Source organism: Bufo bufo, chromosome 4 (assembly GCF_905171765.1).
Source record: "Bufo bufo chromosome 4, aBufBuf1.1, whole genome shotgun sequence".
Lineage (NCBI taxonomy): Eukaryota > Metazoa > Chordata > Amphibia > Anura > Bufonidae > Bufo > Bufo bufo.
In genome coordinates this window covers 28760003-28774001 of record NC_053392.1, presented here as the reverse complement: position 1 = coordinate 28774001, position 13999 = coordinate 28760003, and the positions used below count along the sequence as shown (strand labels likewise).

General features: G+C 45.7%; 1 protein-coding gene across 1 annotated transcript in view; it reads left to right on the top strand.

Annotated features, from left to right (window-relative positions):
• Positions 1-12732, top strand: part of DPYSL5 (dihydropyrimidinase like 5) — a 59130-nt gene extending 46398 nt beyond the window's left edge. Inside the window, exons 8-13 of the mRNA XM_040430945.1 lie at positions 1283-1439; positions 1632-1773; positions 2089-2231; positions 2508-2715; positions 9949-10114; positions 11744-12732. Of these exons, the coding sequence (XP_040286879.1) occupies positions 1283-1439; positions 1632-1773; positions 2089-2231; positions 2508-2715; positions 9949-10114; positions 11744-11829 (902 nt within the window). The 3' untranslated portion in view covers positions 11830-12732. The remainder of the gene's footprint in view (positions 1-1282; positions 1440-1631; positions 1774-2088; positions 2232-2507; positions 2716-9948; positions 10115-11743) is intronic.
• Positions 12733-13999: the final 1267 nt, after the last annotated feature.

Here is a 13999-nt window from a genome sequence, read left to right as displayed (position 1 = left end):
AGGTCAAGCCACTTTTGAACCAGAAACAGCGGCAGAAGCGCCTGACTTGGCTACAGAGAAGCAGCACTGGACTGTTGCTCAGTGGTCAAAAGTACTTTTTTCGGATGAAAGCAAATTTTGCATGTCATTCGGAAATCAAGGTGCCAGAGTTTGGAGGAAGACTGGGGAGAGGGAAATGCCAAAATGCCTGAAGTCCAGTGTCAAGTACCCACAGTCAGTGATGGTCTGGGGTGCCATGTCAGCTGCTGGTGTTGGTCCACTGTGTTTTATCAAGGGCAGGGTCAATGCAGCTAGCTATCAGGAGATTTTGGAGCACTTCATGCTTCCATCTGCTGAAAAGCTTTATGGAGATGAAGATTTCATTTTTCAGCACGACCTGGCACCTGCTCACAGTGCCAAAACCACTGGTAAATGGTTTACTGACCATGGTATTACTGTGCTCAATTGGCCTGCCAACTCTCCTGACCTGAACCCCATAGAGAATCTGTGGGATATTGGGAAGAGAAAGTTGAGAGACGCAAGACCCAACACTCTGGATAAGCTTAAGGCCACTATCGAAGCATCCTGGGCCTCCATAACACCTCAGCAGTGCCACAGGCTGATTGCCTCCATGCCACATTGCCGCATTGAAGCAGTCATTTCTGCAAAAGGATTCCCGACCAAGTATTGAGTGCATAACTGAACTTAATTATTTGAAGGTTGACTTTTTTTGTATTAAAAACACTTTTCTTTTATTGATCGGATGAAATATGCTAATTTTTTGAGATAGGAATTTTGGGTTTTCATGAGCTGTATGCCAAAATCATCAATATTAAAACAAGAAAAGGCTTGAACTACTTCAGTTGTGTGTAATGAATCTAAAATATATGAAAGTCTAATGTTTATCAGTACATTACAGAAAATAATGAACTTTATCACAATATGCTAATTTCTTGAGAAGGACCTGTATATCATATACAGACAGGCCGCCATGCTTACATGACTTAGAGATAGGGAACCATGTGATGGATAACATGGCTGCCTGTTTCTAAGTAATCTATCACCTAGAGACAAGCAGCCCTGTTATATTTCATCTGTAGAAAAGCAACCATGTTATACATCACGTGGAGACAGGCAGCCATATGTATATATCACCTAGAGACAGGCAGCCGTTTGTATACACCACTTAGAGACTGAAGCCATGCTAAACATCACCTAGGGACAGGTTTATTCATCTCTTATCTAGAAATGAATGTGAATAAGAACCAGAACTCTCCTTAAATTATATTTCTTTCCCCCACAGGAAAACCAGTTTATGCAGAAACCACCACAGCCCACGCTACCCTCAACGGCCTTCACTACTACCACCAGGAATGGTCACATGCTGCCGCTTATGTTACTGTCCCGCCACTTCGTCTAGACGCTAACACCCCCAATTACATCATGAGTCTGCTGGCCAAGTAAGTGAGGACAACTCCCCCAATCTTCATCACTCCTTCTATAGAGACATTCCATATTAGTATGGAGGGTGGAGGGTAGTCCTTGGACATGTAGTGCGACAGAGGGCTGGCGGGATGCTGTTATTGGGTTGGGGAAGGATAAATTGGGGTGCAGAATCTAGGAGAGCCCTGACGGACTTGTCTTCTCGGCAGTGACACCCTGAATGTGGTGGCCTCAGACCACAGGACGTTCACCACCAAACAGAAGGCGATGGGCAAAGACGACTTCACCAAAATTCCTCACGGGGTCGGAGGCGTGCAGGACCGCATGAGCGTCACCTGGGAGAGAGGAGTGGTGAGTCCATGTCATGACATGGCTGATGGGACGTCCATTAGGATTTCAATAATGCTCCCAGACTGACGTCAACTGCGCTGAAGCCCCAAGTAGCGGCCCTCACATTGATTTACACCACAGACTACAACTCCCAGCCTTTTTGCCTGACTGCTGTACTATCGGCGTGAAACTACAACACCCACTATGCCCTGTCAGCCAAAAATCTGGTAGTTGTTGTTTCACCGCAGCAGGAGCACATCTGCAAAGCAGTGCCCCCTGGTGGCCGGGTATCACTGCATATACATTGACCCCTTATGATCTTTGTACGTCCCGCAGATCGGCGGTAAGATGGATGAGAACCGTTTTGTGGCGGTGACAAGCTCCAACGCAGCCAAGATCCACAACATGTACCCACGCAAAGGACGCATTATCCCCGGAGCTGATGCGGATGTGGTGGTCTGGGACCCCGAAGCGGCCAGGTAGATGATGTGATGACCTTGTGAGCTCACAGTCCACTTTGTTTAGCCCCATTGCTCCCAGTGTCCCAGACGTATATGTACGGCAGCGGCAGGGGAGCAGCTATCGGGGTAGAGATGTAGTGGTCACACCCAGGCCCTGGTGCTAGAGGGGGCACCTCGGCCACATATGAAGATGAAAGGTTGGTGGTGGCCATGATGCTGATTTTCCATCGGGGCCCAGGAACCTTAAGCTAGGTCTCTATAGTCCTTGACTTACGTCTCGTCTCTGATCTCCAGGACCATCTCAGCCAGCACCCAGATCCAGGCCGGGGATTTCAACCTGTATGAGAATATGCGATGCCACGGCGTGCCCCTGGTCACCATCAGCCGCGGCCGTGTGGTCTACGAGAATGGGGTCTTCATGTGTGCCGAGGGCTCCGGATCCTTCTTCCCTATGAGGACCTATCCAGACTACTTATACAAGAAGATGATACAGAAGGAAAAGGTGAGCTCACCGCCCTGCCAGAGAGAGACAGAGACAGTCAGGGGCCCTGAGAAGGATTAGCAGGGGCCAATACATGAGGAAGGCTAGTGTCCAGGGGCAGGAGACAGAGAGAGGACCCACCACAGGTGATCTTTTAGGTCATACATATTAACAGACATTTATCTAGCCCCAGGTATATCATGCTCCATTGCTGTATGATGAAACATTCTGCAGCTATGTGTACCAGTTCATCAGCTTGCTGCTATCGAATAGCAACAGTCCAGTTTACATGCAGAGGATAGCACCAACGTGCCAAGCTCATCAATAATTCAAGAGATAGGAGTGAGGGGCCTGCCCTCAAGAGCTTACAATCTATGTCTAGGAGAGCTTACAGTCTATGAGCACAGGAGCTTACAATCTACGAGCAGGAGGGCTTACAATCTATGAGCACAGGAGAGCTTACAGTCTATGAGCACAGGAGAGCTTACAGTCTATGAGCACAGGAGCTTACAGTCTATGAGCACAGGAGCTTACAGTCTATGAGCACAGGAGAGCTTACAGTCTGAGCACAGGAGCTTACAGTCTATGAGCACAGGAGCTTACAGTCTATGAGCACAGGAGCTTACAGTCTATGAGCACAGGAGAGCTTACAGTCTGAGCACAGGAGCTTACAGTCTATGAGCACAGGAGCTTACAGTCTATGAGCACAGGAGAGCTTACAGTCTGAGCACAGGAGAGCTTACAATCTATGAGCACAGGAGAGCTTACAGTCTATGAGCACAGGAGCTTACAGTCTATGAGCACAGGAGAGCTTACAGTCTGAGCACAGGAGCTTACAGTCTATGAGCACAGGAGCTTACAGTCTATGAGCACAGGAGAGCTTACAGTCTGAGCACAGGAGCTTACAGTCTATGAGCACAGGAGCTTACAGTCTATGAGCACAGGAGCTTACAGTCTGAGCACAGGAGCTTACAGTCTATGAGCACAGGAGCTTACAGTCTATGAGCGCAGGAGCTTACAGTCTATGAGCACAGGAGAGCTTACAGTCTATGAGCGCAGGAGCTTACAGTCTATGAGCGCAGGAGCTTACAGTCTATGAGCACAGGAGCTTACAGTCTATGAGCACAGGAGCTTACAGTCTATGAGCACAGGAGCTTACAGTCTATGAGCACAGGAGCTTACAGTCTATGAGCACAGGAGAGCTTACAGTCTATGAGCGCAGGAGCTTACAGTCTATGAGCGCAGGAGCTTACAGTCTATGAGCGCAGGAGCTTACAGCCTATGAGCACAGGAGAGCTTACAGTCTATGAGCACAGGAGCTTACAGTATATGAGCACAGGAGCTTACAGTCTATGAGCACAGGAGCTTACAGTCTATGAGCACAGGAGCTTACAGTCTATGAGCACAGGAGAGCTTACAGTCTATGAGCACAGGAGCTTACAGTCTATGAGCGCAGGAGAGCTTACAGTCTATGAGCACAGGAGCTTACAGTCTATGAGCACAGGAGCTTACAGTCTATGAGCGCAGGAGCTTACAGTCTATGAGCACAGGAGAGCTTACAGTCTATGAGCACAGGAGCTTACAGTCTATGAGCACAGGAGCTTACAGTCTATGAGTACAGGAGAGCTTACAGTCTATGAGCACAGGAGCTTACAGTCTATGAGCACAGGAGCTTACAGTCTATGAGCACAGGAGCTTACAGCCTATGAGCGCAGGAGCTTACAGTCTATGAGCGCAGGAGCTTACAGTCTATGAGCGCAGGAGCTTACAGTCTATGAGCGCAGGAGCTTACAGTCTATGAGCGCAGGAGCTTACAGTCTATGAGCGCAGGAGCTTACAGTCTATGAGCGCAGGAGCTTACAGTCTATGAGCACAGGAGCTTACAGTCTATGAGCGCAGGAGCTTACAGTCTATGAGCGCAGGAGCTTACAGTCTATGAGCGCAGGAGCTTACAGTCTATGAGCACAGGAGCTTACAGTCTATGAGCACAGGAGCTTACAGTCTATGAGCACAGGAGCTTACAGTCTATGAGCACAGGAGCTTACAGTCTATGAGCACAGGCGCTTACAGTCTATGAGCACAGGAGCTTACAGTCTATGAGCACAGGAGCTTACAGTCTATGAGCACAGGAGCTTACAGTCTATGAGCGCAGGAGCTTACAGTCTATGAGCGCAGGAGCTTACAGTCTATGAGCGCAGGAGCTTACAGTCTATGAGCCCAGGAGCTTACAGTCTATGAGCCCAGGAGCTTACAGTCTGTAATCAGATAGCGGTGACACAAGATGTAGCGGGGCTTGTTTTGCACAATGGTTCAGCCGTCTTGACCTAAGCAGGGCAGTACATATAAACCCGTATGAGCCGTCACCGGCCACCATGTGTGTACAGGGGCAGAATGACTGTTACTGTTCACAGTTCAGCAAGTTGAAGATGAAATGATCTCCGAAAGGCTTAAAGGTAAAGGCGAGACCCACTTTCCAACATTCTAAGCGACATCAGTGGATTATTTTGGCTTTGTACAATCTTAGAGAGTGAAAAAAAAGAAAAGTCGGACCTTACAAAAGTAAGAGAACCCAAGGAGACTGTAGCACTCGGATAACTGTGATCGAGGCCCCAGACCTGATGGGGTTAAGGCTTGTTCACAATCATTTGCTGTGAGCCCCTCTACATACAAAAGTCTATAAGTTCTAACCATTTCTACACAAGGAACACTATACCATTCATATGTTATTAAAGCCCTGTATATAAAATGTAATGCATTAGATGACCAGACCCTAAATGCCGCGCTCTCGCATTATTACTATAAAATACAACTACAAGCAGCTAGAACGTTAGCGGGATATTTCCTTGTTCTGCTCGTATATTTCAGAGATCCCGTCCTTATAAATGGCTCCGAGCCCGTATACTGAGCGCAGCTCTGTGCGCCGACTAGAACCTCTGTCCACATCTAGTGAAATGGTGGACGCTGATTAGTGCCGTAGTATCCTCTCCGTTACGGCTATCCATGAGAGCGATATCTGACCGCGCGCTTCTTCAGATACATTGTGATGAAGGTGTGACCTTGATCCTGTGGACTGATGAGGTTAAAATAGAACTCTGCCCACAAATTGCGGTCCCCAATGCACGGAACGGAACCAAGAGGCCTTAGACGCAGAGGATGTCCCCTCGTCACAGTCCTGGGGATAAATAGATGATGGGAGAGATCTCTGTACTGACCCCTGATATATTTATACCTAGTAATTAGATCTCCCCTCAGACTCCAAAAGAGCAGAGCATGAAAGGTAGCGCAGGAATCTCACAGGACTGGACGACTTCTGCGAGGAAGAATGGAGGAAAATCCCTCAAACAATTATGGAAAGACAAGTTTACAAGCTGTGATACCTCCCCAAAAGGGCAGGACGCTACTAGGTGCTAACCATGCAGGGGGCCCAAAGGTTTGCTTCAGGTAGCTTTCCTTTATTCTTATTTTGATGATGTAAAACAGGAGTGCACAACCTTTTTTGGTCTGGGGGCCGCATTGTCACATCGCACTTTTTCAAGGGGCCGCCAAAAAAAACGGTTAATCAGCGCTTTTTTCATCAGCCTATTACACAGGCTAATGATGACTGGGGAGGAATGATCACTACTCCCTCATTCACTTCTATCGATTATCAGTATCACATTCCGGATTACACGGTGATTGTACATCTTTCATCCTGATAAATGATGCAAATCAGCCGACAACGAGTGATGCCTTGTTTATCAGCTGATCGGCGGCACAATTATACCGCCAGATATCAGGAATGATCGCTCCTATGAACACTTGTTCCCGGTAACTGTCCTGAATATCGTGTAACAGGGGCTTAGAGATTTAACGTTCAGGGGTCTGAAACAGAAGATTCATACTTTCCTGCTCCCGGTTGGATACAGGCATAGTCACTTGTACCTCTCCAGCCAATGCCTGGCTTCAGTGGTGATGTAGCCACAAGTAGCATTTCACCGCTAAAGTCAGTCATTAGCTGGAGAGGTGCTCCGAGACCGGAGGATGGAGACAGCGAGAGCAGCACGGAGCAGGAAAGTAGGGATCTTCCGTGTCACGGACTATGCTGCAGGAACTGGTTAAAAATAATTTTAACTAGGAAACTCCTTTAAGTGGCCTCCTATTCACTAATGAGCGCTTTACTTTCACTGCAGAGGGCGGCGCTCACTGGTTCTTACCGCCTTCTGCACCCCCTGTAGGTGCCCTTGAGGGCTCACGCACCCATTCACTTCAATCGGGCTGCAAAAGCTGCGGTCAGCACTCCATCCGTCAAAATGCAGAACACACATGGCTGCTGTCCTGCGGACCAAAATAAGACGTACGGTCGTGTGTATGAGGCCTTACTAGCCGGGAAACCACTAGTTGGTTAACCCTTTAATGACCAGGCCTGAAAAGGCCTTAATGACCAGTCACTTTTTTGTGATTTTAGCGCACGTGGTTTAAACACTTGTAACTTTTAGTTAATTTTTTTGGACTACCAAAATAACTTTTGCAGCTTTTTATTACATAACACAGGGCTTTTTAATATTTTTTTTTTTTGTTTGTTTTATTAGGGAAAAACATTTATTTATTTTATTTTTTTAAGTAATTTTTATTCAAACTATAGCTCATTGTTTAAATATGCAAATTTTAATTAGTTCCCTATATAATTAGTTCCCTATTTGGATCGTTTTATTATACAATATGTATAGTTTCACATGAATGGGGTTATAATTGTAATGGTTTTGGTTGGTGTGGGCATTTTTTTCTTATGTATTTTACAATTTTTTCTTTTTTTATAACTTGTTTTTTTATATATATATATTTCTGCTACAAAAAGACCTTTGGGGGACACTGACTTTTTTTTTTTATTTTGCACGTTTTCCTTATTTTTTTCTTTTATTTGTATTTTATTTAATATTCTAAAAAATTTTTGATCATCACTTTATTATTTATTTTTAAAATATATTTTTGCCACATCTTCTTGCAAATTTTTTTTTTACCTCTGTGGGACACTGACATTTTAGTTTTTTATTTTGCACTTTTTTCTCCCCTTATATTTGTTTATTGTGTTTTCAATGTTTTTTTTTATTTTTTAATGTATATAGTGACACAGTTAGAGATTTGGTCTGGGAAAACAGTTATTTTCCTCCCAGCATGTGCTGCTGGGCTGATTTACACCCAGGTGTGGTCAAATACCGGACCAGATTTTAAGTGCCGGCCCGGTTTTTGGCAGCACCTGGCTGTCCTTAAATAGGCAGCTGGGCTCAGAAGCCAGGTCTGTGTGCTGGGATCTGAGGCCTGTCCTGGGCTGGAGAGCAGAGACCCGTGTGTCTGGGGAACAGGCCGTCTAAAGCCTGTATTTGGACTTTGAGGCAAAACTGCCACCAAGGAGACTTTTTGTTATATTAACTTGCCATTGGGTGTAAAGTAACACCAACACTGCAAAAGTGACGCTTTGTTTTCGGCATGACGTGTGAATAAACACTGAAGTTTGAATTCCGAACTTGTATTTTGCCTCTGTACTGCGCCTGCTTATCCTAACTACCAGAGCGAATCCCCCCAATGTATTTGCCACATAATTTGTCCCCAAAAGGTCCATAAAAGTCCTTTGGGGACACAGACGTGTTTTTTTTTTTGCACTATTTACACTGTAACTGGAGCATCCAAAGGAAAACCAGCTGGTGAGGCTCTGCATTCCTCTGACACCTGGCGATCACGTGATCGCCGGGTCTAAACTGCACAGCGCGCCCCTCACCTGTGTGAGGAGGAGGCAGAAGCGCTTATACACTGCTTCTGCCTTCTCCTCGGGTCTCAGTCTCTGACAGCCGGGGACCCGTCCTGTACCTGCTACAGTGCAGGAGCTTTAACCCTGCAATTGTGCGGCTCCAGGCAGAAACACGATCAGCTGTGTTTCTGCCCATCAGGACGGGGGCCGCAAACCATGGCTGTGGGGGCCGCAGGTTGTGCACCCCCGCCCAAAAAAATAAATTAATAATGGATAGCCTGTTATGACGAGTGGTGGAAATTTGCCCTGAGTGCCCACAGAGCTAGAAAAGTCTATAAAGAATTACTAAAATATACCAAAGATGTTATATAGTAAAATTTCAGCAGAGTAAAAACATACAATAAAAAATACAAAATATACAATTAAAATATATACTTAAATATTAAATATACCTGTGTATCACATAGTTATCAAGCTGCTTACTGTATCCACAACAGACTGTAAGGCAGGAGCTCAGGAAAGTCTTTCAGTGGTTTATCTGCCCCGTCTTGTGAGATTTTCGTTGTCATTAACTGATTGTGACCGATATTTATATATTTTTGGGCATGCATAGGACAGTATTTAGACTGGATATTTCTGCTAGACGCATTTCGAGGAGCCTGTGCCTCTCATCAGTAGCATTCACAGTCTTATGATATCTATATGATACTGAAGAGATATTGTAGATGACATTAACGTCTTCAGATTTAGTGAGGATGACGCCTCACGTTCATTTTCTGCTATCACCAACATAAATATTAGCAGACCTGCCGCGTCTGTTACTTTGAATTGTACATTTTAAAATAATATCTCTAGGGAATGATTTCCCGGTAATAGAAAACAGAGCACAGTGTATTTCTGGGCCAATTAGGGCCAGAATCTTAGGAATCCCTATAAAGCCATCCACTTTAATCAAAGAGGAACAAAGGTCAAGCTCAAAGTCAATTTTTTTCTAAAGAAAAGTCCGAGATAGTACATCTGTGCACAAACAATTTTGATGGAGGGGTTTTGCTTGCCAAAGTCTCAACATTTGTAACTCCATTTTCCCCTTTTCTGAGGAAGCTGTGGAGCATGTCAAGGACCCTGTTTTACCATGAATTCTAAGATCCGGGAATAAAGTAGGCTTGACAAGGTGAAGATGAATAGAAAGTTTACTAAACAGTGATTTCTCATTTTCCAGTAGTGGAGATATAAATGATGGCAGGGTTCCTCTTTACAGCTGCTATACACACAGTAAATACTGTAGTTTCTTACATTCACCACTAGGTGGCAGAAGTTTATTTTAATAAGCACCCTGTATGATAGAGAGTGTGCGAGATGAGGTTTCGGTTTCATCTGCTGGGTTGTATACACCCCGAGGTCTGACAATGCGCCGGTGTATCAGATATTGTTAACCAATGGACCTGTAAGCACATGATGTTCTCTGGTGACTCAGTGGTGAAGACATCAGAGGTTATATCACATATATATCTGTATTTTTTGTGTGTTTTCAGTTGAGCCTAAAATATGTAGACCGTACCCCCTACCAGGGAGACGTGGCGGTCGTAATGAACGCTGGAAAAAAAGAGACCGGAAGTCCGATGGCAGATACTCCAACCCGGCCATCGACTCGTCACGGAGGCATGCGGGATCTGCACGAGTCCGGCTTCAGCCTATCTGGTGAGTTCCCCCAATTACACCACCTGGAATTAACTCTTAGGCTACCTTTACACTAGCTCTCTGGATCCAGCATTAACAGATGATACCGTGGTCCCCGCTGTTCCTATTGACTATAATGGGGTCCAGCAGAGATCCTGCTGCTACCCGGCAAATATGGCGGGATTTGGCTGGACAAAAACCGCTGCGTGAATATTTGACGGGTAGCGTCTGGATCTCGGCTGGACCCCATTATAGTCAATAAGGCCGATGGGCATTGCAGTAACATCCGGCAGTGCTGGATCCAGAGAGGCCCGGCAGGTGGTTCTCTGCCAGAGCTAATGACGTTAATGTGAAATAAGCCTAAATCCAACCTTAACTTTATTATTGCTTTTCTCATTAAACAGCAAACTCTGCACTGTGAGCTCACGATGAATGGCCAAAAATAATCAGATCCCAAATTCTGTGCTGATCAATATCTACAAGGACTGGAGCTGCAGTTCTTTCTGATACAGAGCTCCAAAGGCTACAGGAAGAAAGTCTGTCTGCTTACAGCCAACGCTAAGGGGGGCTCACTACACAGAGACTTATACAACTCACACTGAACTCAATAATAACTCTGTATGCAGTGAGCTCCCCCTAATGGTAGCTGGAGGCAGTCAGAACTGTATCAAGAAACTTAAGTGTAAGGGTACTGTACTGATCCTGAGTTACTTCCTGTATTATACTCTAGAGCTGCACTCACTATTCGGCTGGTGGAGTCATTGTGTACATACATTACTTATCCTGTACTGATCCCCAGAGCTGCACTCACTATTCTGCTGGTGGAGTCACTCTGTACATACATTACTTATCCTGTACTGATCCTGAGTTACATCCTGTATTAGACTCCAGAGCTGCACTCACTATTCGGCTGGTGCAGTCAATGTGTACATACATTACATTACTGATCCTGTATTATACTCCAGAGCTGCACTCACTATTCTGCTGGTGGAGTCACTTTGTACATACGTTACATTACTTATTCGGTACTGATCCTAAGTTACATCCTGTATTATACTCCAGAGCTGCACTTACTATTCTGCTGGTGGAGTCACTTTGTACATTACTTATCCTGTACTGATCCTGAGTTACATCCTGTATTATACTCCAGAGCTGCACTCACTATTCTGCTGGTGCAGTCACTGTGTACATACATTACTTATCCTGTACTGATCCTGAGTTACATCCTGTATTATACTCCAGAGCTGCACTCACTGTTCTGCAGGCCTCAGAGCTGAATCTCCCAGTTTTTTCTAGTGATTTGCATTCTGGGAAGTGTGCTTACATCATGCGTTGTACATTCATCTGATGTAGAACGCTCTACCTTCTGTTGAGTATATTGTATGATATTTATTGTCCGCTCCCACCAAGTGTGAACAGATAAGAAAATGCTTGGCTCCGGGCTTCTCATCTTTATTTCCTTCGTGATCGTCTTCGCCCATCTTCTTCTTCTCGCCGCTCGTGTTTTTCTACATTTTGGGTCTTCTCATAACATGTAAATTGAGAATAAGACGAGGCGTCTGTCTGGTCCGCGGTGTGTCATGTAGGAGAGCGCTCCTGGTTTGGGGTGTCTCTGCCTGGACTGTGTAACAGTGTCTCTGTCTCCTACAGGTGCCCAGATTGACGACCATATCCCAAAGCGCGCCTCTGCTAGAATCCTCGCCCCTCCTGGAGGAAGATCCAGCGGGATCTGGTAAATGGCAGGGAGTCTCGCCCACTCCTGCAGAAGATCAGCCCTTCTGCCCCTTGTCAGTCACACCCATCACGTAAAAACTCACCTGTAATTTGTCGAGAGAGGGGATCGACTGTGACTCGCCCACCATGGACACCAGTCTGCGGTGTCTACAGCTGGGAGAATGTTACCGCCTGCTCCTCACATTTATCTCCGGCCCGGGTCACCTGCCGCCAACGTCTTAACCCTTTATTTAACGTAGTGATAACTGATGGTCTGTGCTCTGTGTGTATGGGAACGTCCTGTGAGTGTGTGGATGGATGGAGCGGTGGTGGCCTTTGTCTCACCGGTTATTGCTTGTCTTCACACAGGAGGCATCATAATCCTCCCAGTCCACATTCCGTATACCAGTATATAATCCTGCTTCATGCTTTCCACTAAAGGGGTCATAAAAATACAAACTCTTCGTATATGCATGGGAAAAATTCTCAGCCATGTGCAGAATTGACCGGTACTTTTACAATGTATCTTCTCTGTAGCAGACTGTGAATAAAGCAGCTCTCTCTCTCTCTCTCTGAGCAAGAAGTCTCAGCATGGTCTCAAGCAACATGCAGAACCTCCCTCATCCTCTTCTTCTTCTTCATTAAACAAGCTTTTGGAACAGATTTGATTAGAAAGAAAGTTGTAGTTTGGGTTGGTGGGGACTTCAGTCATCTGAAGAAGGGTTTACTTAGTCTTTGCGGAGTACTGACTGCCCAGCTGCATCCTAATACAAAATATTATTGGGTCAACCCTTTAAATAAGTTACGGTTTGTAATCTATGGTCGCCCAATGTGGTTCTGTCCTATGGACTGTTAGATGACTATGAGCATTTCTAAAAATTGCAGATGGAGGTTTAAGGAGTGGGTAATAACCCCTACTAGGACCATTTCAGGCCCAATTATCTAAAATTACAAAATATTTTGGCCTCCCTCAGCCAGGTAGGTGTCCATACCATTGGGGGAACCCTACTCATGTTTTATCACTCACCTGTCAGTAATAAAGGGCTCCGTCATAAACTCATCTGCCATAATCCAGTAGCAATAACCACCTCCCAACTAGTTTCACCGTAGTGAAGTCTCATGAACCCGCAGGTCCCATTTTGGTGCCTCAGGGGTTAATCATGTATGCCTGACCCATGGTCACCTATGTCCACACTTCGGAGAGCCGCTCTGGCTTTAGGCACATGCAGCTTTCTTCTACAGCAGCTGTGGTGACGCCTCCAGCCTTCCATGATGGTTGTACCGTAGTTGTATGACCATCATGAGGGGTCCCACATTTCTGGTACATCATTGTAACGCATGATGACATCACAATACACGTCTTCTCTTGGGTCGTTTCCAGTTCTCGATGGACGACAGATTCAACTTTCCGAATGTTTTGTTCTCACAACATTTCAGGCAGCATCCTGATGCTTCCTTTGGTCGGTCACTTAGCGCCTACCTGGCTCTGGATCGGGGTGTAAAAAGAGGGAAGGATTCTCTACGAAGCAAGGTTGGATAGAGGAAGGATTCGGGGTGGTTGCATTGACACTACTGCCCACGGACTTACTTCATCCTGTGATGTCACTTCCAGGAACAGTGACTTCTAGGGCTCTAGGCCTCATCTTATTGATAAAGCATATAGGGGCAGGATTGCCATATGCATGCACGTCTAGTATTGCGTATGTAGAGTAAGGATTCTCGGAAGTGGAGCATGCTGGGATTGATAACTGCAGGGGGTTTGAGGTATTTTCTAAGAATTTAGTGTAATTTCACTAGAGAGGAGAAACTATAGGACTAGATCAACGCTAGGAAGGATTCTTTACAAAAAATATCTAGAGCAGTGACGCATGTTATGTAGCGGGATCGGTATAGCAGAGCACACGTGGCGGCGGTACGAGTCCTGCTGGGTCGGCCGGCTTTGCTGTTGCATTGTATTTACCGCTGTGAACTTTCACTGTGATAACTCTGCTGTGACTTCCCCCGGACTTTAGTGCGTGCGTGTGTGTGCGTTGGAGCTGTGCTGTTTTGTATGTAGTTCTGGATCTTTTATTCGGTACAGTTTATTTATGTCGTGATATCGGAGGGGCACAGACCACTCACACTTCTTCTGGATCCGCAGCCTCCTCCTATCCACATTCACACTTCTCCCTGCCAATGTTATGGTGCTAAAAA